The 26,746-nt window shown below is 45.2% G+C and overlaps 1 protein-coding gene across 13 annotated transcripts in view; it reads left to right on the top strand.

Annotated features, from left to right (window-relative positions):
- The window catches only part of LOC110501860 (NEDD8-conjugating enzyme UBE2F), a 99,001-nt gene extending 73,092 nt beyond the window's left edge, over nucleotides 1-25,909 (top strand). For 5 of the 13 annotated variants that reach the window (XM_036959292.2, XM_090216172.1, XM_090216174.1 and 2 more), the window contains 2 exons: nucleotides 18,305-18,351; nucleotides 25,166-25,909. In XM_036959292.2, the coding sequence (XP_036815187.2) occupies nucleotides 18,305-18,351; nucleotides 25,166-25,376 (258 nt within the window). In that variant the 3' untranslated portion in view covers nucleotides 25,377-25,909. Of the gene's footprint in view, nucleotides 1-18,304; nucleotides 19,822-25,165 lie in introns of those variants that run through there. The other 8 variants (XR_016490656.1, XR_016490653.1, XR_016490654.1 and 5 more) reach the window with 4 other exon arrangements.
- The last annotated feature ends 837 nt before the right edge of the window (nucleotides 25,910-26,746 follow it).

The raw sequence follows: 26,746 nt of genomic DNA on the forward strand, positions 1-26,746 counted from the left end.
CTATAGCGCCTAATGAAACCGTTGATTAGCCAGGCGAGATGTCTGTCTTGACCTTCATACTGTATGTTTTTTAACAAACACAAAATAATATTGGACCTATATGTTGACATGTCAATGTGGTATTCACCTAGCTGTGGCAATGCCACAGAAAACGGTTGATTTTAAAGTTGGCCACAGCAAACTTACAGCAACATTTCCAGTGATAAGTCACTCTAGCATGATCAGCCATTCTGCACCATTAATGAGCCCCGGTCCGATGGCTTAGAGAAGCCTTTCCACAAGGTTCTTCTGAGGAACCATGAGGAACCCTGTGGTCTTCTGACTGCATCCTAATGCAAGTCTATGGATCTCCATCCAACACAGGGCCAGTTTGTCTCACTGTGGATTAATAGCCAATTAGCCAACTGTTTGTTTGCATGTCCGATCTGGTTCTTCATGGTTCTACATTACATGGTTCTGCATTGTATTGGTTCTACATGGTTCTACACAGTGGTCATTTACGCCATGTATGTCTGTTTCATGAAGTGAAAATCTGGATGGTGCAGAAGTAGTTATTTTCGTTCATTCTGTGAAATCACTATCTGACCTGTGTGATGTCATACTGTCTGTCTAGTGTTTAACTTGGTGGCTGTAGGCCACCTTCAACCCTGACCAGATCTGACCTGAATCGATCCCATCTACCAGCTGAGCCATTGGCCTCCAGAATGTTTTCTCACTAGCCCTGCTGTGGCGGTAGAGGGGATTAACAGTGATTAAAAGTGAAAAATGAGTGCTGTGAGGTCTCCTTTCTCACCACAGATCTATCTCTCTATCGGCCACCCCCTCCTTTTCATCATCCCATCCACCTCTCCATCCATCCCTCCATTCCTTCCGCTGCCTATCATGACAGCCTCTACTGAGATGGTGTTCAGGTGAGGTGATTACCGTTACATAACCATACTGCTGCTCCTGCCTGCAGCAATAGTGGTGTACAGCATGCCTGGGCCTCTGAGTTGATAGGGTGTACCAGACACGGTAGTGTTCCACTACCCAGGAAGCCCTGTTGCAACACTGATATGATATATGTTGCTTCCTGCCTGTGGTGCACACAGTGGCGTCAGGAGAGACGAGCAGTTTACAGCAGAATCATATTAATGCTGGGCAGTCTGGTCCCATCTGGACAGTACACATCCAGTTTGGGCTATCAGACTATTTAGACTGGAGGGGGAGTGAGTGTTTGAGGGTCTCTCACTCTGCAGATGGTTCAAACTGTCCCAAAATAGAGAGGAGTATAGAACATCTCTGGATGACGTGCTCCTCACTAAGTAAAAAGATCAAGTCACCTGTTATCGCTGCCTGGTTAGGGAGGAGAGAAGAGGAGCCATGCAGGCCTGTGTCCTGACGTTACCTTGTTTGGTGTAAGAAATTAATGTCACAGGGTCACTGAATCCCATGATTGGTCATTTTTGTGTCTGAAAACTTCTATATAGCCAAACCAAATAATGTCATCTCTCCCATCTGAGTCTAATAAACAAACGTGCCGTATCAATGACAGCTCACTCAATCATCGCCTGGGAGTCTGAACACTGACATTGATGAGATCTGACAGGAAATTCTGCTTGTCTCTTTCCCTGTATTCTCTACCAGGGGAGGGACAGTATGTCATTTTTACTTATTCCCTGAGGAAAATGGTTTACAAGTCTGCATGATTATGTTGAGTCACTCCAGTTTTACTTTTGAAGTCGTTTGAGGACATTGCATTGTACTCTCAATGGACAGTTTATTAGGTACACCCATCTAGTACTGGGTCGGACCCCCCCCCCCCCCCCCTTTGCCACCAGAACAGCCTGAAATCTTTGTGGCATGGAAATTGTTATCAAATGACCTAACGTGTGCCAAGAAAACATTCCCCACACCAGTACACCACCTCCACCAGCCTGTACCGTTGACACCAGGCAGGTTGGGTCCATGGTCTCTGACTGCCATCAGCTTGATTCATCGAACCAGGCAATATTTTTCCATGCCTCAATTGTCCAGTGCTGCTTCTTCTTGTTTTTAGTTGATAGGAGTGGAACCCGGTGTGGTCATCTGCTGCAATAGCCTAATGTGACAAGGACCGACGACTTGTGCGTTCTGAGATGTCGTTCTGCACACCACTGTTGTACTGCGCCGTTATTTGTCTGTTTGTGGCCCGCCTGTTAGCTTGCACGATTCTTGCCATTCTCCTTCGACCTCTCATTCTGCGAGCCGTTTTCGCCTACAGGACTGCCGATGACTGGATGTTTTTTGTCTGCCGCACCATTCTCTGTAAACCCTAGACACTGTCGTGTGTGAAAAGCCCAGGAGGTCAGCTGTTTCTGAGGTACTATCATACAGAACCACGTTCAAAGTCACGTAGGTCACTTGTGTTGCCCATTCTTACGTTCAATCTAACTGAATGCCTCAATGTCTGACGTGACTCACAGCTGATTTATGCTTGATCCGGTAATGTTGTCCGGAGGCGCAGCATGGAGGATGTGATGCAATTGTGGAGCCTCTGGAGGCTTGCAGAGGCCAAATCGAGCCCTTTACTGCCATGCGCCTCCCAATTTTTGTAGCAATGCGGCGGGCTCTGTGTAGCTCCGCACTGACATGATTGGTTGACGGTAGGTGGGGGCAGGAGGTCCTGTATAAACACACACTCACTTTCTTGACAACTTCCTTCACAACAGCTCTGCGAAGCGCAAGAAGTATGAATGCCCTGACTTTTACAGAGGCCGTTTCACAGTGAATCCTGTACGAACACTGCAGACATCGGATTGACCATGCAGAGTCTTTCACTGTCTGTAGGAGCGAACCATTTTAGAGAATGGAGTGGTGTACCTAATAAACTGTCTGCTGAGTGTACATCTGAGCTGTTCTGAATGTCATCATTCATCTCCATGATGATGATGATGATGATGATCAGTCGTAGTAAAGCCTAATACTATAACACTTTGTAACACTGCATATGGAGGTGTATCAAAAGGCAATTAGCCAGGGAAGAAAGGCATGGCCCAATCAGCTTAGCCAAAGCTCCACAATCCACCAGACACCCCTCACATTTATAATGGGTCATATTAATAAGCATAATTACATGGGGCTATTTAATACTCTGTGCTGCACTTGGCTCACTGAGTTACTGCCAAAATATTTAGCGGGCTGCAGTGTTATGCAAGAGGGGGAGCGGGGGGTTGGAGGGGGCAGGGGTAGGATGGGGGTGCAGCACAGGAATCCCCGGGGGTCTCAGCTTGGAGAGCTCAGTGTGTTCCGAGGTTCCAGTTCTGTTAGTTCTAAGTCTGTTCTGTCTGCTTAGCTGTGCTGAGGGCTCTTTAACTTAATGCTGTGTGCTTTGCTCTGCTGCTCTAGTCGGACTAGAAAGCTGTACCACGTTCCACCCAAGGGGAAGGACAACCATTTGCATTCATTAATTTACCTCTTGAAGAGGTGTTTTGAACACTGGTGTACCTGCCTGCTGGCAGGATGAGCTAATTGGGTAGGATTGGTGACATGGTTCAGTTCACTAAGGAATGACCACGTAACAGACAGACGTCATAATCTCTCAGTAAAACTGTCCCTTCTGTAAAACTGGTCCCCAGTCATTGTTTGAGGTATTACTGTTTAAAGGGGAATTTATATGGCTTTCACTAAGGACTGATGAGATGCAGTAGATTATGACTCAAATAGCAGGTTTTCAACTGACAGTGATTTTCATCCACAGTTTAGAGTGGATTTACAGGGAGTAGAGCCTTCAGGAAGTATTCATACCTCTTGACTTATTCCACATGTTGTTATGTTACAGTCTGAATTCAAAATTGATAAAAAAAATAAAAAAATGCTCACCCATATGCACACACTACCCAATAATGACCAAGTGGAAACATGTTTTTTTTTAGAAATGTTTGTTCATTTATTAAAAATGAAATGCAAAAATATCTCATTTCCGTAAGCATTCACAGCCCAACTTTGTAGAAGCACCTTTGGCAGCAATTCCAGCTGTGAGTCTTTTTGGGTAAGTCTCTAAGGGTGATTCCAGCTGTGAGTCTTTTTGGGTGAGTCTCTAAGGGTGATTCCAGCTGTGAGTCTTTTTGGGTGAGTCTCTAAGGGTGATTCCAGCTGTGAGTCTTTTTGGGTAAGTCTCTACGGGTGATTCCAGCTGTGAGTCTTTTTGGGTAAGTCTCTAAGGGTGATTCTAGCTGTGAGTCTTTTTGGGTAAGTCTCTAAGGGTGATTCCAGCTGTGAGTCTTTTTGGGTAAGTCTCTAAGGGTGATTCCAGCTGTGAGTCTTTTTGGGTAAGTCTCTAAGGGTGATTCCAGCTGTGAGTCTGTCTGGGTAAGTCTCTAAGGGTGATTCTAGCTGTGAGTCTTTTTGGGTAAGTCTCTACGGGTGATTCCAGCTGTGAGTCTTTTTGGGTAAGTCTCTAAGGGTGATTCCAGCTGTGAGTCTTTTTGGGTAAGTCTATAAGGGTGATTCCAGCTGTGAGTCTGTCTGGGTAAGTCTCTAAGGGTGATTCCAGCTGTGAGTATTTTTGGGTAAGTCTCTAAGGGTGATTCCAGCTGTGAGTCTTTTTGGGTAAGTCTCTAAGGGTGATTCCAGCTGTGAGTCTGTCTGGGTAAGTCTCTATGGGTGATTCTAGCTGTGAGTCTTTTTGGGTAAGTCTCTACGGGTGATTCCAGCTGTGAGTCTTTTTGGGTAAGTCTCTAAGGGTGATTCCAGCTGTGAGTCTTTTTGGGTAAGTCTCTCAGAGTGATTCCAGCTGTGAGTCTGTTTGGGTAAGTCTCTAAGGGTGATTCCAGCTGTGAGTCTTTTTGGGTAAGTCTCTAAGGGTGATTCCAGCTGTGAGTCTTTTTGGGTAAGTCTCTAAGGGTGATTCCAGCTGTGAGTCTTTTTGGGTAAGTCTCTAAGGGTGATTCCAGCTGTGAGTCTGTCTGGGTAAGTCTCTAAGGGTGATTCTAGCTGTGAGTCTTTTTGGGTAAGTCTCTACGGGTGATTCCAGCTGTGAGTCTTTTTGGGTAAGTCTCTAAGGGTGATTCCAGCTGTGAGTCTTTTTGGGTAAGTCTCTAAGGGTGATTCCAGCTGTGAGTCTGTCTGGGTAAGTCTCTACGGGTGATTCCAGCTGTGAGTCTTTTTGGGTAAGTCTCTCAGAGTGATTCCAGCTGTGAGTCTGTTTGGGTAAGTCTCTAAGGGTGATTCCAGCTGTGAGTCTTTTTGGGTAAGTCTCTAAGGGTGATTCCAGCTATGAGTCTGTTTGGGTAAGTCTCTAAGAGCTTTTCACATCTGGATTGTACAACATTTGCCCATGATTATTTTCAAAATTCTTCAAGCTCTGTTAAATTGGTTGTTGTTGTTGATCATTGCTAGACAACCATTTTAAGGTATTGCCATAGATTTGTAAGTAGGGTTGCAAAGAGTCTGAAACTTTCCAGTAAATTTACGTCATTTTTAAGCCCGGAAATGTTGCTTAAATAATTCAAAAAGGGTAGTTCATAACAGTGAACCTTTTTTTGTGGGATACACAAGGCAATTCTAGGTCTTGTGGCGTATTTTGGTTAAACTATCCCCAATTCAATGGAATTGCAACCCTCTGCATTCACAGTGCATTCTTCCATCACATGTACAGCTGATCTCTCAAGATCTTGCACACTAATGAGATGCTATTGACCCCACACTACTACTACACTGTCTGAGCCAAGGACTACATGCTTTCTGGTAAGTTTTGATTACAATACTGGATGGGGTGAATATATTTTATGACGTAATTTCTTGTTAACTAGTAAATAGTAGCCTGCAGCAAAGTGTGTTTTAAATCATTTCTAACTTAGCAATTTCTGCTAGTTAATTTTTTGCTACCATGTGGGTTTTAGCTTGCTTGAGCCTGCTAACTGAGGAGTGTTAATTCACCTGTTTCATACATGTTTCATTTTAAAACATTTAGATTAAACAACTCCTTTGTAAGATAACTGCTTAACTATTTATCTGTACATGGAATTGTATTAGGGTTTTTTTTTAAACATTTTTTCTTCTAATCTTTACAGGAAAATGCCACGGACACTATCTGATCTGTGGAGACGTTTCACTGCAGCTAATGTAGAAGGAAAAGCTGTGTACATATGCAAATACTGTGCCAAATCATATGTGAAGAATGCAACAAAGCTGCAGAATCATCTGGCCAAGTGCATAAAGTTCCCTCCTCGCCCACAACAAGCAACCTCTGACAAAAGTCCCTCTACTTCTATTTGAGGTGAAAATGATGAATCAGACATCTTATCGATAGCAACAGCTCATGGTCCAGCCCTCCAACCAGACAGCCCCCCAACCAGACATGCTTGATCTACTCATTTGCTGGATGCAGAGTTCAACAGAGTTCAACAGCTCATGGTCCTCCTGGAATCAGATGTTTTTTTGACTCCGTGGAGGAAAGTAGTCAGAAATGCTGATTAATGTCTTGCTAGAGGTGTGTATGCAACTGGTTCACCTCTGATGCTCATAGGCAATGCGTAATGGAAGAGATTTCTGAATGTTCTTCGCCCAGCATACACCCCTCCAACCAGACATGCTTAATCTACTAATTTGCTGGATGTAGAGTTCAACAGAGCTCAAGTGAAGGTCAAGCAAATCATAGAGAAAGCAGACTGTATTGCAATCATCTCTGATGGGTGGTTGAATGTTCGTGGGCTAGGAATAATTAACTACATCATCTCCACCCCTCAACCAGTATTCTACAAGAGCACAGACACAAGGGACAACAAACACACCGGTCTCTACATTGTAGATGAGCTGAAGGCAGTCATCAATGACCTTGAACTACAGAAGGTATTTGCACTGGTGACAGACAATGCTTTGACAGTTTCCTGGAGGGAAAGGAGTCTCTCCAAGAAATGGCCATATCACAGTCTGCCGATATGGCCAGCCCCATCAAGAGGATCCTCCTGGATGACGTATTTTGGGAGAGAGTGGTAAGCAGCCTGAAACTCCTGAAACCTATAGCAGTAGCCACTGCACGGATTGAGGGAGACAATGCCAACCTGTCTGATGTTCAGTCTCTGCTTGTAGATGTAAGAGAAGAAATCCATACTGCCCTGCCCACTTCATTGTTGCTCCAAGCAGAGGAAACTGCAGTTCTGAAATACATGAAAAAGCGTGAAGCCTTCTTCCTAAAGCCCATACACACTGCAGCGTACATGTTGGACCTCAAGTATGCTGGCAAGAGCATCCTGTCTGGTGCAGAGGTCAACAAGTCCTATGGTGTTATCACTACCGTGTCTCGCCACCTTGGCCTGGATGAGGGCAAGGTTCTTGGCAGTCTGGCGAAGTACACTTCCAAGCAAGGGCTTTGGGATGGAGATGCAATATGGCAGTCGTGCCAACATATCTCATCCGACACCTGGTTGAAGGGACTTTGTGGACCTGAGGCTCTTTCCCCTGTTGCCTCCATCATCATCCTCCAAATCCCACCCTCAGCAGCCACCTCAGAGCGCTTCTGGTCCTTGTTTGGGAACACACACACCAAAGTACGCAACAGGCTGACCAATACAAGGGTTGAAAAATTTGTGGCCATCTGGGCAAATTTGAGGCTTTTTGAGCCTGACAACGAGCCATCCTCAACAAGGTTGGAAAGTGACAGTGAAGATGAGGCCTCAGAATCTGATGTTCAAGAGGTGGACATTCAGGAGGTCCAGGGAGAAGATATGGAAGCCTGAGAGGAAGACAACCAAAGCTTTAGTTTCTAGACTATCATTTTACAGATGTATGTTGAAAACGTTTTTTGGGAGATGTGATGGATCATTGGGGATCATTCAATATTCCCTTTTTGTTCAGTGAAATCATCCCATGTGAAGAGTCAACTCATTTAATTAAAGTTCAATTCATAACTAAATCGTTTTTTTATTTCTATTGGAAGGATTTAATAATTTGCAATTATGTCTACTTATGATTAAATATTTGTTTCTGTCTCCATATGATATGGTAAATATATCCAATGCAAAAAACATCTACATTTAAATTGTGTTAATATTAATTTGCATATATTCCCGTTAATTCCCACTGAAAGTTTCCACCTTTGAATATTCCCCAAAATGTGCAACCCTAGATTTAAGTCAAAACTGTAACTCAGCCACTTAGGAGCATTCACTTGGTAAGCAACTAGTGTAGATTTGGCCTTGTGTTTTAGGTTATTGTCCTGCTGAAAGGTGAATTAATCTCCCACTGTCTGGTGAAAAGCAGGCTGAACCAGTTTATCCTCTAGGATTTTGCCTGTGCTTAGCTCCATTCCATTTATTTATTTATTTTGAAAATTCCCCAGTCCTTAACCATTACAACCTGCGCCGACAGAGATGGTCGCCTCGCTTCAGGTCCAATTATTATTATTTTTTTTAATGTATTATTTAATGTATTATTTCTTACATTGTTAGCTCAGGAAATCTCAAGTGTTATTACATATAGCCGGGAAGAACTATTGGATATAAAAGTGATGACAACTTACCAACATTACGACCAGGGATACGTCTTTCCCGTTCGGGCCTCCACCTTGGACATGGGATCTTATCCCAGAGGCCAACCCAAAACAATGAGGTCGCCGTAGGAGAGGCAGACGGAGCGGCCTACTGGTCAGACTCAGGCGGCGAGCACACCATCCACCACTCCCGAGCATATTACTCGCCGATGTCCAATCTCTAGATAACAAGGTGGACGAAATTAGGGCACAAGTTGCCTTCCAGAGAGACATCAGAGATTGTAACATTCTCTGTTTCACAGAAAAAATGGCTCACTTGGGATATGTTGTCAGAGTCGGTACAGCCATACGGTTTCTTCATGCATCGCGCCGACAGATACAAACAAAAATCTCTGGTAAGAAGAAGGGCAGGGGTGTATGCCTTATGGTGCAATCACAATAACATACAGGAACTTAAGTCATTTTGTTCAGCTGACCTAGAAATTCTTACAATCAAATGCAACCGCATTATCTTCCAAGAGAATTCTCTTTGATTATTGTCACAGCTGGGATATGTTCTGGATAGCCTCAGACAACAACATTGATGTATACGCTGACTCAGTGAGCGAGTTTATTAGCAAGTGCATCTGTGATTTCATACCCACTGTGACTATTAAAACATTTCCTAACCAGAAACCGTGGATTGATGGCAGCATTCGTGCAACTTCTCTGTCATCATGAAGTGCTTTGAGAGACTAGTCAAGGACCTGCTGATACCCTAGACCCACTCCAATTTGCTTACCGCACCAATAGGTCCACTGAAGATGCAATCACCATCACACTGCCCTATCCCACCTGGACAAGAGGAATACCTATGTTTGAATGCTGTTCATTGACTACAGTTCAACATTTAATACCATAGTACCCTCCAAACCTGTCATTAAGCTTGAGACCCTGGGTCTCGACCCCACCATGTGCATATGGGTCCTGGACCTTCTGACAGGCTGTCCCCAGGTGGTGAAGGGCGGAAACAACATCTCCACCCCGCTGATCCTCAACATTGGGGTCCCACAAGGGTGCGTTCTTAGCCCTCTCCTGTACTCCCTGTTCACCCATGACTACGTGGCCATGCACGCTTCCAACTCAATCATCAAGATTGCAGACGACACTACAGTGGTAGGCTTGATTACCAACAATGACAAGACGGCCTACAGGGAGGAGGTGAAGGCCCTCAGAGTGTGGTGTCAGGAAAACAACCTCTCACTCAACAAAATAAAGGAGATGATCGTGGACTTCAGGAAACAGCAGATGCAGCACCCCCCCCCCCCCCCCCCCATCCATCCACATCGACAGGACAGTAGTGGAGAAGGTGGAAAGTTTTAAGTTCCTCGGCGTACACATCACGGACAAACTGAAATGGTCCACCCACACAGACAGCGTGGTGAAGAAGGCGCAACAGCGCCTCTTCAACCTCAGGAGGCTGAAGAAATTTGGCTTGTCACCTAAAACAATCACAAACCTTTACAGATGCACAATCGAGAGCATCCTGTCGGGCTGTATCACCACCTGGTACAGCAACTGCACTGCCCTCAACCGCAAGACTCTCCAGAGGGCAGTGCAGTCTGCACAAAGCATCACCGGGTGCAAACTACCTGCCCTCCAGCACACCTTCAGCACCCGATGTCACAGGAAGGCCAAAAAGATCATCAAGGACAACAACCACCCGAGCCACTGCCTGTTCACCCCACTATCATCCAGAAGGCGAGGTCAGTACAGGTGCATCAAAGCTGGGACCGAGAGACTGAAAAACAGATTCTATCTCAAGGCCATCAGAATGTTAAACAGCCATCACTAACATGGAGAGGCTGCTGTCAACATACAGACTCAAATCTCTGGCCACTTTAATAAATGGACTTAATAAAGGTATCACTAGCCACTTTAAACAATGCCGCTTTAATAATGTTTACATATCCTACATTACTCATCTGATATGTATATGCTGTACTCTATACCATCTACTGCATCTTGCCTGTGCTTATCATTAGTCACTTTAATAACGGCACTTTAATAATGGTTACATGTCATTCATCACTCATCTCATATGTATATACTGTACTCTATACCATCTACTGCATCTTGCCTGTGCCGCACAGCCATCGCTCATCCCTATATTTATATGTACATGTTCTTATTCATCCCTTTACACTTGTGTGTATTAGGTAGTTGTTGTGAAATTGTTAGATTACTTGTTAGATATTACTGCATTGTCAGAACTAGAAGCACAAGCATTTCGCTACACTCGCATTAACATCTACTAGCCATGTGAATGTGATCAATAAAATTTGATTTGTATTCAGGACAAAAAGTGAATTGCTTTGCCACATTTTTTTGCAGTATTACTTTATTGCCTTGTTGCAAACAGGATGCATGTTTTGGAATAGTATTATTCTGTACAGGCTTCCTTTTCACTCTGTCAATGAGGTTAGAATTGTGGAGTAACTACAATGCTGTTGATCCATCCTCAGTTCTCTCCTATCACAGCCATTAAACTCTGTAACTGTTTTAAAGTCACCGTTGGCCTCATGGTGAAATCCCTGAGCGGTTTCCTTGCCGTCAGGGGTACGCCAAATAAAAATGTGATTCACATAAAAATATTCATGCAGTACGTTTATATTTTCCAACGGGGCGATACATTTGGGTGAGGTTTTTTTCTCACCTGAGTAGCCTCGTTTCACTGCCAAAAATACATTTTAACCATCTAGTGTTCAGCGAAGTAACAACACAATGTCAAATACAGGTAGTCTTGTCAAATAATTAACATCCAATCACATTAACCGTTACTCTCTCGCAGGAAACCTTCACTCTTGCGCAGACATTTAGAAACTAAACATAACTCCACGGGAGTTTTTTGAGTGAGAATTTACACAACTTTTGAGTAGTAACACGTATAAAATCAACAGATACCATTAATAAGAAGGGGCTAGAAGCATCGTATGGTGAGCTCCCGAGTGTCCAGGACAGGCAAGCCCCATACTATTGTGGAGGACTTAATTATTCCTGCTGCCGCCGATATGGCTGGGACAATGCTGGGGGAAAAGGCCAAAAAAAGTTAGACAGTTACTTCATCAAACAACACTGTTTCACGACGCATCAGTGACTTGGCATGAGATGTTTTGAAACAATTCCAGCTTTGCATACAAGCTATGCGTTACAGCTGGATGAGTCAACAGATGTGGCGGGCCTGGCACAGCTCCTGGTGTATGTCCGTTTATGTTTATGGGAGGTCAATTAAGGAAGACCTCTTCTGCAATCCACTGGAAGCCAGAACAACATGAGATTATATTTTTTAAGTACTGGACAGCTTGGTGACGTCAAATGGACTTTGGTGGTCAAGGGCCGGCAGGGTAGCCTAGTGGTTAGAGCGTTGGACTAGTAACCGGAAGGTTGCAAGTTCAAACCCCCGAGCTGACAAGGTACAAATCTGTCGTTCTGCCCCTGAACAGGCAGAACGGCAGTTAACCCCCTGTTCCTAGGCCGTCATTGAAAATAAGAATTTGTTCTTAACTGACTTGCCTGGTTAAATAAAAAAAAATTTGTTGGTACAGTGCCTTGCGAAAGTATTCGGCCCCCTTGAACTTTGCGACCTTTTGCCACATTTCAGGCTTCAAACGTGAAGATATAAAACTGTATTTTTTTGTGAAGAATCAACAACAAGTGGGACACAATCATGAAGTGGAACGACATTTATTGGATATTTCAAACTTTTTTAACAAATCAAAAACTGAAAAATTGGGCGTGCAAAATTATTCAGCCCCCTTAAGTAAAATACTTTGTAGCGCCACCTTTTGCTGCGATTACAGCTGTAAGTCGCTTGGGGTATGTCTCTATCAGTTTTGCACATCGAGAGACTGAAATGTTTTCCCATTCCTCCTTGCAATACAGCTCGAGCTCAGTGAGGTTGGATGGAGAGCATTTGTGAACAGCAGTTTTCAGTTCTTTCCACAGATTCTCGATTGGATTCAGGTCTGGACTTTGACTTGGCCATTCTAACACCTGGATATATTTATTTTTGAACCATTCCATTGTAGATTTAGCTTCATGTTTTGGATCATTGTCTTGTTGGAAGACAAATCTCCGTCCCAGTCTCAGGTCTTTTGCAGACTCCATCAGGTTTTCTTCCAGAATGGTCCTGTATTTGGCTCCATCCATCTTCCCATCAATTTTAACCATCTTCCCTGTCCCTGCTGAAGAAAAGCAAGCCCAAACCATGATGCTGCCACCCCCATGTTTGACAGTGGGGATGGTGTGTTCAGGGTGATGAGCTGTGTTGCTTTTACGCCAAACATAACGTCTTGCATTGTTGCCAAAAAGTTGAATTTTGGTTTCATCTGACCAGAGCACCTTCTTCCACATGTTTGGTGTGTCTCCCAGGTGGCTTGTGGCAAACTTTAAACAACACTTTTTATGGATATCTTTAAGAAATGGCTTTCTTCTTGCCACTCTTCCATAAAGGCCAGATTTGTGCAATATACGACTGATTGTTGTCCAATGGACAGAGTCTCCCACCTCAGCTGTAGATCTCTGCAGTTCATCCAGAGTGATCATGGGCCTCTTGGCTGCATCTCTGATCAGTCTTCTCCTTGTATGAGCTGAAAGTTTAGAGGGACGGCCAGGTCTTGGTAGATTTGCAGTGGTCTGATACTCCTTCCATTTAAATATTATCGCTTGCACAGTGCACCTTGGGATGTTTAAAGCTTGGGAAATCTTTTTGTATCCAAATCCAGCTTTAAACTTCTTCACAACGGTATCTCGGACCTGCCTGGTGTGTTCCTTGTTCTTCATGATGCTCTCTGCGCTTTTAACGGACCTCTGAGACTATCACAGTGCAGGTGCATTTATACGGAGACTTGATTACACACAGGTGGATTGTATTTATTATCATTAGTCATTTAGGTCAACATTGGATCATTCAGAGATCCTCACTGAACTTCTGGAGAGAGTTTGCTGCACTGAAAGTAAAGGAGCTGAATAATTTTGCACGCCCAATTTTTCAGTTTTTGATTTGTTAAAAAAGTTTGAAATATCCAATAAATGTCGTTCCACTTCATGATTGTGTCCCACTTGTTGTTGATTCTTCACAAAAAAATACAGTTTTATATCTTTATGTTTGAAGCCTGAAATGTGGCAAAAGGTCGCAAAGTTCAAGGGGGCCAAATACTTTCGCAAGGCACTGTATCTGTACTGATAGCGCAAAAGCCATGACAGAGAGACAGTGGAGTGCTTGCAGTTGCTCCCGACGCCACTTGGGTACACTACAGCATCCACCGAGAGGCTCTTGCTGCCAAGGGAATACCTGACAGCTTGTGAGACGTTTTGGACACTACAGTGAAAAGTTAACTTTTAGCGGGACAACTTCCGGTGAAACTGGAGGGCGCGCAATTCAAATAAATAATCATAAAAATTATGTATATTAAACATTTAGATTTTAGAGAAACAACAAACGTCGGTACATATAAGTGTCTTATATCGGCTGAAAGCTTAAATTCTTGTTAATCTAACTGCACTGTCCCATTTACAGTAGCTATTACAGCTAAAACATGCCATGTGATTGTTTTAGGACGGAGCCCCACATCAAAATATTTTTCCACCGGCACAGGTTTCATAATACCGATTTTAAATATTCACTTTTGGAAAATATTCCTCTGAATTGTCATCCCAAGGGTCTCAGCTATAACATGTAGTGTCATTTTGTTAGTAAAAATCTTTCTTTATATCCCTGTTTTAGTTAGCTCCATCGATTTGAGTAATCCACTCATTCAACATGTAGAGAAAGGAATCCGGAAAATCTACCCCTAAACTTTGTTTCAACAATTCAAAATATGTTTATTTACTCCTCACATACCATAAAATGTAATCAAACTATAATATTTCTTACAGAAAGAAGGATGTTCAATAGGAAACTGATTTTAGTATGTGCATCCTGTCTTCATGGTGCGCACAAACACTAATATCCAAGACTGTTGTGTCCCTGTACTAAAACTGATATTTCTTATTCGTTTTTGAAGTTACAAGCCTGAAACCTTGAACATAGACGGCTGACACCCTGTGGAAGCCATAGGAATAGCATCCAGGGAGCAAATTCTCAATATGACCTTTACTTGCCATTCTAAGAGGATAGTCTCTCTCAAAAAAAAGAAGGAAAAAAATGTCTTTGGATTTTCTCCTACCATATCTATTGTGTTATATTATCCTACATTATTTTAACATTTCTACAAACTTCAGTGTTTTCTTTCCAATGGTATTAATTATATGCATATCCTGGCTTCAGGGCCTGAGGTTTTTTCTCGCCTGAATGATCTGAATCTAGGATTACAGGGACTCTCCAACTATATATAATGTGTGGGACATAATTGAGGCTATGATTAAGAAGTTGGAGCTCTTCTCTGTCTGCATTAACAAGGACAACACACAGGTCTTTCCATCATTGTAGGATTTTTTGTGTTCAAATGAACTCAAGCTAACGGACAATGTCAAATGTGATGTAGCGAAGCACCTGAGTGAGTTGGTGAGCAATTACGCAGGTACTTTCCCGAAACAGATGACACAAACAACTGGATTTGTTATCCCTTTCATGTCCTGCCTCCAGTCCACTTACCGATATCTGAACAAGAGATCCTCATCGAAATTGCAACAAACGGTTCTGTGAAAATTTAATTTAATCAGAAGCCACTGCCAGATTTCTGGATTGGGCTGCGCTCAGAGTTTCTTGCCTTGACAAATCGCACTGTTAAGACACTGGTGCCCTTATCAACCACCTACCTATGTGAGAGGGGATTCTCGGCCCTCACTAGCATGAAAACTAAATACAGGCACAGGCTGTGTGGAAAATGATGTAAGACTGAGACTCTCTCCAATACAACCCAACACTGCAGTTATGGATGTCCTTTCAAGCACACCCTTCTCATTAACCTGTGGTGAGTTATTCACAATTTTTGATGAACAAATAAGGTTTTATATGTAAGATGGCTAAATAAAGAGCAATATTATTGATTATTAATTGTGCCCTGGTCCTATAAGAGCTCTTTGTCACTTCCCACGAGCCGGGTTGTGACAAAAACTCACACTCATTCTTATGTTTGCGAGTGCGCTGACCTTTGTGCTAGAGGGGGTATGCAGCTGGAGGTTGAATATTTGAAGGGGTACAGGACTATAAAAAGTTTGGGAACCACTGCTCTATGGCATCTGAGTTAGGAAGGACGCCTGTATCTTTGTAGTGACTGGGTGTATTGATACACCATCCAAAGTGTAATTAATAACTTCACCATGCTCAACGGGATGTTCAATGTCATTTTTAATTTTCCATATACCAATAGGTGCCCTTTGCGAGCATTGGAAATTGTCCCTGGTCTTTGTGGTTGAATCTGTGTCTGAAATTCACTGCTCGACTAGGGGACCTTTCAGATAATTGTATGTGTGGGGTACAGGAATAGGGTAGTCATTCAAAAATCATGTTAAACACTATCCTTTTACTCCTGAACTTATTTAGGCTTACCATAACAAAGGGGTTGTACACTTATTGACTCAAGATATTTCAGCTTTTAATTTTATATGAATTTGTATTACAAAAAATCGAAAATCATAATTCCACTTTGACATCATGGGGTATTGTGTGTAGGCAGTGACCAAAAAATCTAAAATCAGTCCGTAACAACAAAATGTGGATAAAGTCAAGGGGTTTGAATACTTTCTGTAGGCACTGTATTAGCTTTTGTGCAATAGCTCCCCTTTGGAGGGGCGGTCTAAGGCCCTACATCGCAGTGCTAGAGGCGTCACTACAGACACCATGGTTCGATTCCAGGCTGTATCACAACTGGACGTAATTGGGAGTCCCATAGGATAGTTTGGCCGGTGTAGGCCGTCATTGTAAATAGGAATTTGTTCTTAACTAACTTGCTAGTTAAATAAAGGTTAAAATAAACATGTTGGACAGAGAGAGAAGAGATCTGCAGTGCTAATCGTCTTTCCATGAGGGTAAAGTAAGCTGTAGAGTAGCAGGCCCAGGCTCTTTATATGGTATGCGAGGAACTAAGTCAGCCACACACATTTGTCCTAAAGTAGTCTCCATTTCAAAGCAGTACGTCTTGGTCTTATCTCCTTAAGTTAAATCACATCTATCAAATGTATTTATAAAGCCCTTTTTACATCAAGTTGTCGTCATGGTTGGCATCTTTGTTGTTCTTGTTCTTTGTTGTCACCTGACCTTTTCCAGCCCTGGCCAAGCCTGCTCCTTCTGAGCATATTCTCTTAAGAACTGAATCCCATCTTGGGAAACATGCATCTGTGAAACTGAAGCTTAATGGGTAAATAATGCATTGATGTCAATAGGAGGTTTCTATGCAGATTGGAGGAGGGTTTACTGTTGCTGCTCCCTTCACTTCCCTTGGCTCCTGATACCAGGGCTGTGTAGTCTTTTAACGGGCTCCACCCCCTTCCTACCCCTGTCCAATCGAACCCAAAGCCTGGACCACCAGTGAGAAAAGAAGTAGGCTTTTGTTTTATGTGTTTGTTGCTGTGCTGAGCTTTGCTGTGCTGGTGTGGTTTAGTATAGCTGGCCATGGTAAAGGGAAAGGGCAGGGGGCAGGGGGCAGGGGGCAAGCTGACGCAGGAGGGACCAACATGTCAACCGCTTTGAGTTACTGCCCGCCGCCATCCGCTACATACGTTGCCATGCCAACCTGTCTCCACTTCTCTCTCTCCCTTTCATCCATCATCAAACTGCCATGCCAACCTGTCTCCACTTCTCTCTCTGCCTTTCATCCATCATCAAACTGCCATGCCAACCTGTCTCCACTTCTCTCTCTGCCTTTCATCCATCATCAAACTGCCATGCCAACCTGTCTCCACTTCTCTCTCTCCCTTTCATCCATCATCAAACTGCCATGCCAACCTGTCTCCACTTCTCTCTCTCCCTTTCATCCATCATCAAACTGCCATGCCAACTTGGCTCCACCTTTGCTCTCCATCCATCATCAAGCTGCGCCATGGAACACTGTCCCCAGAGGGGTCATGGGAATTGATTTGACTTCATTTTATTTAAACCCTGCACACACACAGAGTACACACATTCTCTCTATATCATGCACACACACTCACTGGGACCCAGGCTATAACTCCCCAGCTCTCCATTCAGCTCTCCATTCAGCTCTCCATTCGTGACCTGTAATGGAGGTACTTCACTGAAGTGTCCGACACCATTCAGACCGATGCGCCAGCTGGGGGAAAAGAGGTGGTCACAGACAGATCAGAGCAAAGGCGGGCCATTCACTGTGTGCCTCAGGACTCCATGTAGACTGGGGTTATTTACAGCCTGGTACTTGTTATGGAGCAACGGGCCAGCAGAGCTGTGTGAAGAATCCCGAGCCCTCCTGGGTTCCATTCAGGCTCTGACATCTTGTTGCTGGAGGCTGTTTACTCGGAGGGAGCCAGAGCTGCTCTTGTGGCCTCCATATCTACCTCCATCTCCACAGTCTAGGTGACTGTATTCCCTAGCCGGCTGGACTGACGCTCTGCGGTCCATTTCTTTCATAGTTCTGGCTGATGCCAGAGCAGTGGATGTCATGTTTGTGTGTGCGTGGTTTATGGGTAATGTTTTCATCCCACTGTATCACTGGCATCAACCCTCTGATGGTGCTTACTGCATTTTTTTAAATTGAATATCTCCATAAATGTAGTACAACTGATGAACACACTGTATATTGGCCTAAAGATTTTCAGAGCAGTTCAATTGGGGGTTAGATGTTTGTAAAAAATGAATGAAACAAGGATATTGATAGAGAAAAGATTTGATGATGATTTTGTTTTTGTGTCTTGCTCTAGGAGGATTTCCGGAATAAGGTTCAGGATTACATCAAGCACTACGCCAGGTGATGACTGCATCAGCTGCGCCAGCTGCCTGCTCCCCCCCCCCCCCTCCCCCGTCTGTGACTGCGCAGCTGAACCCCGTCCCTAATGTCTCATCAACCAACTAACCGCTGCGCACCGCTGACACGCCCCGACTGCAATAAGACGTCGCTGGAAGAATGAAAGATTAAACACGTTTTTTTAAAGTTTGAGGAGGGACTTGTTTATTGGACCAGAGTAATCATCCGTCACAACAGGGATCGTCCAATGACTGGGCTTCTCGTTGTGTCTGAGCCAATCAGAGTGGGCGCCGGTGGCAGTGAGGACCCGGGATTTAATCAATCCAGTTATCTGTTATTTAAGAATCGGCGAATCAAAGAGAAAGATGATCTGTTAGTTTTTCTCAGTTCTAGTGCCTGCCATGTTTGTGTTGCAAAGAAAATGCACGCGAGCTCACACGCGCACACACACACACACACACACACAATCCCTTCATGCACATTGAGAAACGAACATACTCAACTAGCTTCTCACAACACACAGCACTTGGCTGTGCATGCAAACACACAGCTAGAAAAAGGACATATCTGTTATGTCACTCGTTCCTGCCCACCCCCAACTCACCAGACAGCATGTGAATGACAAGTGCCACCAACCCAGTCCCCATTCAACCCAGTCCCCATTCCAGTCAGTCCCCATATTCTCCATTTCACTCTGGATATGTCTGAAAAGGCACCCTAATAATCCCAATAATCACAACCCTATAGGCCCTGGTCAAAAGTAGTGAGTGCATTATATAGGGCAGAGATATTCAACTCGGACCCTACGTGGGCCGAAGCCTGCTGTTTTTTATCTCTCTATCCTGCTGCTTTTCCCTCCACACCTCTTAGGCCCCACCCACCTCATGTGTTCTCCTCTGCCCCCAAGGTAGGGGAATACCAGGGCGCTCTCCCTCTCCTAGGTTGTGTATGAGTCCTCTGATTAGTTTTCTGAAGGGAGGGCCTGTGGTCTCGCTCTCTTCTTTGTCCTTGTGTGTCTGTCTGTCCCTCCGTGTGTGTGTGTGTGTGTGTGTGTGTGTGTGTGTGTGTGTGTGTGTGTGTGTGTGTGTGTGTGTGTGTGTGTGTGTGTGTGTGTGTGTGTGTGTGTGTGTAGCTTTGCCTGGGCTGGCTTTGTGCCTGTGTGCACATTGGAACATAACATTCAGTGTCATCACTGTATTAAACATTGTATTTACGTTTCCATGAGGCAAAGTGTATGTGATCAGGTGGTGGTGTATTTTAGTGTGTGTGAGCGCGTGCTTTCAAATGAACAAGTTCAGATTTGACTTGTTAGCATGCTCTGGTTCCTAGCCCCACACTCCTTGTTTTACTGGCCCAGCTAGCCTAGTTTCCTGTGAGGCTCAGGAGGGTCTGTCCCTCAGTTCAAATCCTCCTTTGCTTTCAGATTGTATATCGTTTTTTAAAGATATATTAAAGAGGATGTAATAAGGAAAATGAACCTGTATTTTATTCTATAGTCAGTGTCCCTGTCATATTCATGGGTTGGGATTGTTGCCATCAATGTTGATTCAACTACAATGTTATTACTGTATGCTCTCTTCTAACGAGGGGGAGACTGCTGTACCGCCCCACGCTCTCTTCTAACGAGGGGGAGACTGCTGTACCGCCCCACGCTCTCTTCTAACGAGGGGGAGACTGCTGTACCGCCCCACGCTCTCTTCTAACGAGGGGGAGACTGCTGTACCGCCCCACGCTCTCTTCTAACGAGGGGGAGACTGCTGTACCGCCCCACGCTCTCTTCTAACGAGGGGGAGACTGCTGTACCGCCCCACGCTCTCTTCCAACAAGGGGGAGACTGCCGTACCGCCCCACGCTCTCTTCTTAACGAGGGGGAGACTGCTGTACCGCCCCACGCTCTCTTCTTAACGAGGGGGAGACTGCTGTACCGCCCCACGCTCTCTTCTTAACGAGGGGGAGACTGCTGTACCGCCCCACGCTCTCTTCTTAACGAGGGGGAGACTGCTGTACCGCCCCACGCTCTCTTCTTAACGAGGGGGAGACTGCTGTACCGCCCCACGCTCTCTTCTAACGAGGGGGAGACTGCTGTACCGCCCCACGCTCTCTTCTAACGAGGGGGAGACTGCTGTACCGCCCCACGCTCTCTTCTTAACGAGGGGGAGACTGCTGTACCGCCCCACGCTCTATTCTAACGAGGGGGAGACTGCTATACCGCCCCACGCTCTCTTCTAACGTGGGGGAGACTGCTGTACCGCCCCACGCTCTCTTCTTAACGAGGGGGAGACTGCTGTACCGCCCCACGCTCTCTTCTAACGAGGGGGAGACTGCCGTACCGCCCCACGCTCTCTTCTAACGAGGGGGAGACTGCCGTACCGCCCCACGCTCTCTTCTTAACGAGGGGGAGACTGCTGTACCGCCCCACGCTCTCTTCTTAACGAGGGGGAGACTGCTGTACCGCCCCACGCTCTCTTCTAACGAGGGGGAGACTGCTGTACCGCCCCACGCTCTCTTCTAACGAGGGGGAGACTGCTGTACCGCCCCACGCTCTCTTCTTAACGAGGGGGAGACTGCTGTCCCGCCCCACGCTCTATTCTAACGAGGGGGAGACTGCTGTACCGCCCCACGCTCTCTTCTAACGTGGGGGAGACTGCTGTACCGCCCCACGCTCTCTTCTTAACGAGGGGGAGACTGCTGTACCGCCCCACGCTCTCTTCTAACGAGGGGGAGACTGCCGTACCGCCCCACGCTCTCTTCTTAACGAGGGGGAGACTGCTGTACCGCCCCACGCTCTCTTCTAACGAGGGGGAGACTGCTGTACCGCCCCACGCTCTCTTCTAACGAGGGGGAGACTGCTGTACCGCCCCACGCTCTCTTCTTAACGAGGGGGAGACTGCTGTACCGCCCCACGCTCTATTCTAACGAGGGGGAGACTGCTGTACCGCCCCACGCTCTCTTCTAACGTGGGGGAGACTGCTGTACCGCCCCACGCTCTCTTCTTAACGAGGGGGAGACTGCTGTACCGCCCCACGCTCTCTTCTAACGAGGGGGAGACTGCCGTACCGCCCCACGCTCTCTTCTAACGAGGGGGAGACTGCCGTACCGCCCCACGCTCTCTTCTTAACGAGGGGGAGACTGCTGTACCGCCCCACGCTCTCTTCTTAACGAGGGGGAGACTGCTGTACCGCCCCACGCTCTCTTCTAACGAGGGGGAGACTGCTGTACCGCCCCACGCTCTCTTCTAACGAGGGGGAGACTGCTGTACCGCCCCACGCTCTCTTCTTAACGAGGGGGAGACTGCTGTACCGCCCCACGCTCTATTCTAACGAGGGGGAGACTGCTGTACCGCCCCACGCTCTCTTCTAACGTGGGGGAGACTGCTGTACCGCCCCACGCTCTCTTCTTAACGAGGGGGAGACTGCTGTACCGCCCCACGCTCTCTTCTAACGAGGGGGAGACTGCCGTACCGCCCCACGCTCTCTTCTAACGAGGGGGAGACTGCCGTACCGCCCCACGCTCTCTTCTAACGAGGGGGAGACTGCTGTACCGCCCCACGCTCTCTTCTAACGTGGGGGAGACTGCTGTACCGCCCCACGCTCTCTTCTAACGGGGGGGAGACTGCTGTACTGAGGCAGGCAGATGGAGCAGTTGGACTACGGCCATCTTGCTTGAGCCTGAGACACCCACTTTACCATCACTGGGTCGAAGCTTCTTCCTTTCCCCATGAAAGATTCCTCTCATTGCTACTGCCTCCTTAACTAGGGGTGTACACCCAGAACTATAAACCCAGACACCTTCTCTTCCTCTGCACGTAGACCTTAACTTCTTTACAACACTGCAACCTCGGGGACAAGGTTTTTATTGACCAAAAGAGCTGATTCCCCCAACCTTTTGTGGCCCCTTTGTCCACGGCCATCTGAAGGAGATGGTATCTATTTATCTGTTAAGTGTTGTACTAATCTCTTTCCACGCTTTCTGGCTGATTTATTGACTGGCTGGCTGGCTGACTATCTGTCCACACAATGACAGTGGCAGCGCGTCTCCCTACCTGCCATGTGTAGAGTGGCTGAATGAAGGTTCCTCTGGACCGCTGACAGTGGGTAATCAGACGGTCGGTAGATTAGGTACTCGCACACAGAGAGTGTCCTTAAAGAGACCAGAGTCGGGAAGATGTCTCTCGAAGATGTATCAACCCACTAACTGTAATCCTCCTTATTCAAAATATGACTATTTGGATCCTTGCAAAGCCCTGATATGAACTAAATGTAGTATTTAGTTGATTTCCATAGTATGAATCAGCACTAGTGGAGCATAACAAAGCAGAGTGGAGAGATTGTATTCATCAGGGGAATCAGAATAAACATAATAAATACAATGTTCACAAAACATTAAGAGCACCTTCCTAATATTGAGTTGCACCCCTCCCCTTTTACCCTCCGAACAGCCTCACTTCATTCATCACTCTACAAGGTGTCAAGGGTTCCACAGGGATGCTGGCCCATGTTGACTCCAATGCTTCCCACAGTTGTGTAAAGTTGACTGGATGTCCTTTGGGTGGTGGACCATTCTTGATAGACAGGAAATTGTGGAGTGTTAAAAACTCAGCAGCGTTGCAGTTCTGGACAAAAAACGGTGCGCCTGGCAACTACTACCATACCCCAAAGGCACTTAAACATGTTGTCTGGCCCATTCACCCTCTGAATGGCACACATACAAAATCCATGCCCCAAGGCTTAAATCTCCGCATGACTGAGAACGAGGCTGTTGGCAGACCAGTGACTCAAAGAGCTCTCATCCGGTCCCACATCACAGTAGCAGCCTGAAACAACGTTCTAAAGACGGTTGACATCTAGTGGAAGTCTTAGGAAGTGCAACATAACCAAAATCCCACTGTGTATTCAATAGGGGGTAGTTCAAAAACTACAAACCTGGATTTTTTTCTCATGTTTTTGCCTGCCATATGAGTTCTGTTATACTCACAGACATCATTCAAACAGTTTTAGAAACTTCAGAGTGTTTTCTATCCAATACTAATAATAATATGCATATATTAGCATCTGGGACTGAGTAGGAGGCAGTTCACTCTGGGCACGCTATTCATCCAAAAGTGAAAACTCTGCCCCCTATCTCAAAGAAGTTATTAACAAGTGACATCAATAAGGGATCATAGCTTTCACCTGGATTCACCTGGTCAGTGTCATTGAAAGAGCAGGTGTTCTTAATATTTTGTACACTCGGTGTAGTTTCCATTTTCGCTTGTGATTCAAATCCAGGCTCTTAGCATTAAAGAGGTGCTCATGTACTCAATGAATACCATTATGTTGTTGTTTTTTGATTGTCACTTCGCTCCAGTGAGTGTTTTGATAATGAGAAGTGAAGGTCTTACGCGAACAAAGCAGGACAACTCTCCACGTTGTGTTAAAATAGCAGATCATGGGCTCTGATCAGTCATGCCCCGTTTACATCTCAAAGTATTTTTCTACACCATACGTCATCTTCATGCATCTCCTTCCGCTACTGGATTGAGAGCATAGGGAGGGTTTCACAACGCAAGACAAGATGGAGGAGAGCCATTATCGTTACAAACGTCATTACCATCAAAATAAATAAAAATGGAAAGCAACAGTCATATATAATTGGCTTAACAGCCAATGTGTATTGACATTTATATAAAATATTACTCGCTAGCTATCCCATTCTGCCGAAAAACTAATTTTCATCTTATTCTGTGGTTTGGTAACTTGCTGTTCTGTTGACGGAATCTGGCTGCACTAAAGATGACGCAAAGTTTGCAAAATTTCAAATGATGCTGTATCTGTTTCCCGACGGAACCTTCAACAGCAAGGGCGCGCTGCGATGCCACTTTTGTGGACGGTCCCCAATGAAATTAATAACATCTGGCGCAATGGAATAAACTTCTCAGATTACATCAGTCAGCCTGACGGAAAGTGTTTTTCATTGTGCCCACACCCGTACAAACCCATCTCCCTCCCTCACTCACTCACCCACTCTCTCCTTTCTAAAAACAGTACAATGACGATTGTGGTAGGATGAGTCATTAGTCAAATCTGTAGGTAGCCATCATCCTCATCAACCACATCCAAACCCAGCACTAATGACCAACCACAGCCTGTCTGTAGTGCACAGTGTGTTGTTACATCATTATCTGCTTTCAACATGACATGTACACTCATTTCACAAGAAAAATAGGACAATCGTCTTTGATGATAATCTACCCACACACACTAACCCAGAAAAAGGAATGTCAGATGTAGCCATTTTTTCACAGCAGGAGCAGAACAACGATTCCCTCCTCTTTTCTAGTACAGATGTGATGGTACGCTGAACAAATATATAAATACAACATGCAATAATTTAACAGATTTTACTGAGTTACAGTTTAAGGAAATCAGTGAATTGAAATACATTCATTAGGCTCCAATCTATGGATTTCACATGACTGGGAATACAGATATGAATCTTTTGGTCACAGATACCGTACTTTTAAAAAAGTAGGGGCGTGGATCAGAACAGCAGTCCGTGTGTGTGAACATAATTTTCCTCATGGAGTGCGACATCTCCTTCGCATGGAGTTGATCAGGCTGTTGACTGTGGCCTGTAGAATGCTGTCCCACTCCTCTTCAATGACTGTGTGAAGTTGCTGGATAGTGGCGGGAACTGGAACACGCTGTCGTACACGTTGATCCAGAACAACCCAAACATGCTCAATGTGTGACATGTCTGGTGATAAATGCAGGCCAGGAAGGAACATTTTCAGCTTCCAGGAATTGTGAACAAATTCTTTGTTTGTGCAAACCCACAGTTTCATCAGCTGTCCATGTGGCTGGTCTCAGACAATCCCGCAGGTGGAGAAGATGGATGTGGAGGTCCTGGTCTGGCGTGGTTACACGTGGTCTATGGTTGTGAGGCCGGTTGGCTGTACTGACAAATTCTCTAAAACGACATTGGACACAGTTTATGGTGGAGAAGTGAACACTCAATTTTCTGGCAACAGCCCTGGTGGACATTTCTGAAGTCAGCATGCAAATTGCACGCTCCCTCAACTTGAGGCATCTGTGGCATTGTATTGTGTGACAAAACTTCATATTTAGTGGCCTTTTATTGTACCCAGCACAAGGTGCACCTGTGTAATGATCATGTTGTTTAATCAGCTTCTTGATATGCCAAATCTGTAAGGTGGATAGATTATCTTGGCAAAGGAGAAATGCTCACTAACAAATTTGAGCGAAATAAGCTTTTTGTGTGTATGGAACATTTCGGGGATATTTTATTTAGAATAAGGAAACATAAGCTCAACCCTTTACATGTAGCATTTAACACTGGTGTCTGCATCAATCATGAATCTGTTCTGTTTGAAGTTTAAACTGCATTGCTTTACAACCAAACTATTTACCCATTTAAGGTATTGACACTGGTAATGTTCAAGTCCTAAAGTTGGCAGTGTTTTTTATTGTACTGCATTTCTGCAGCATCGTCTCTGTGGTCCTTGATTCACAGGTTAACCTTTCAGACAGAAAATACCCCAATAAAACTTGATGTATTTAAAGACATGGTCATTATGCCTCTGTACAAAAAAAAAAACACTGAATTATTCCTAGTCACGCAGTAGCTGCTTTTACAGAGGACACAGACTTTCAGGAGCGAGCTGTGTAAACTGTTCTTACTGAGAGCACTCAGGTCAGGAGACGAGACCGTGTGCCATACCTTGGAAAGGGAAAATAAGTCACACACAAAATGCCTTTTATAAATGCATTTATAAGGCCTAGTGATACAGTGTACTTATAATGCATTATACATCTTGCTATAAGCTGTCTGCCTGAGACACTACCAGGGCAAACAAGAGGCTTCTGTAATCCATCTACCCTTATGTTACTTAATGTTCATCATAGCCTCTTATAGCCATTGACAGACATGCTGTAGCAATAAGGCCCAGGCCAGGGGTTGGACTTCACACCTGAGTGTCGACGTCCTTCCGAACCAAATGGAGGTAAGGGTTCTCCTTCCCAGTGTCATAGGTTGATCAGGAGCCCCAGCGGCATGCACAGTGACCATACCTGAGTGTAGGGTTTTGTCCTCTCTTGTCTTCTGTCCAGTGGTTGGTTGAGTGGTAAATTGCCCATTTAAAGGGACTCCTTTGCCACAGCACTCACATGTATCCATCCCAAGAAACACCAATATATGGCATGCCTTTAAAAATGTTAAAGCTTGCCTTTTCTGCTTTAAAGTTAAGCACAAGGGAAAGGGGACACTGTATTCCTCACACCACCGTCGGGTTCGCCACCACAGGGAAGAGCTGAGCAGGTGTAATATGATAGGGTTAGGGGTCGCCACCAATGGGAAGTGCTGAGCAGGTGTAATATGAGCCGGGCGGAGATCGATACGC

This window comes from Oncorhynchus mykiss, chromosome 22, assembly GCF_057628025.1.
Source record: "Oncorhynchus mykiss isolate SJ-2025 chromosome 22, ASM5762802v1, whole genome shotgun sequence".
NCBI classification, from domain to species: Eukaryota; Metazoa; Chordata; class Actinopteri; order Salmoniformes; family Salmonidae; genus Oncorhynchus; species Oncorhynchus mykiss.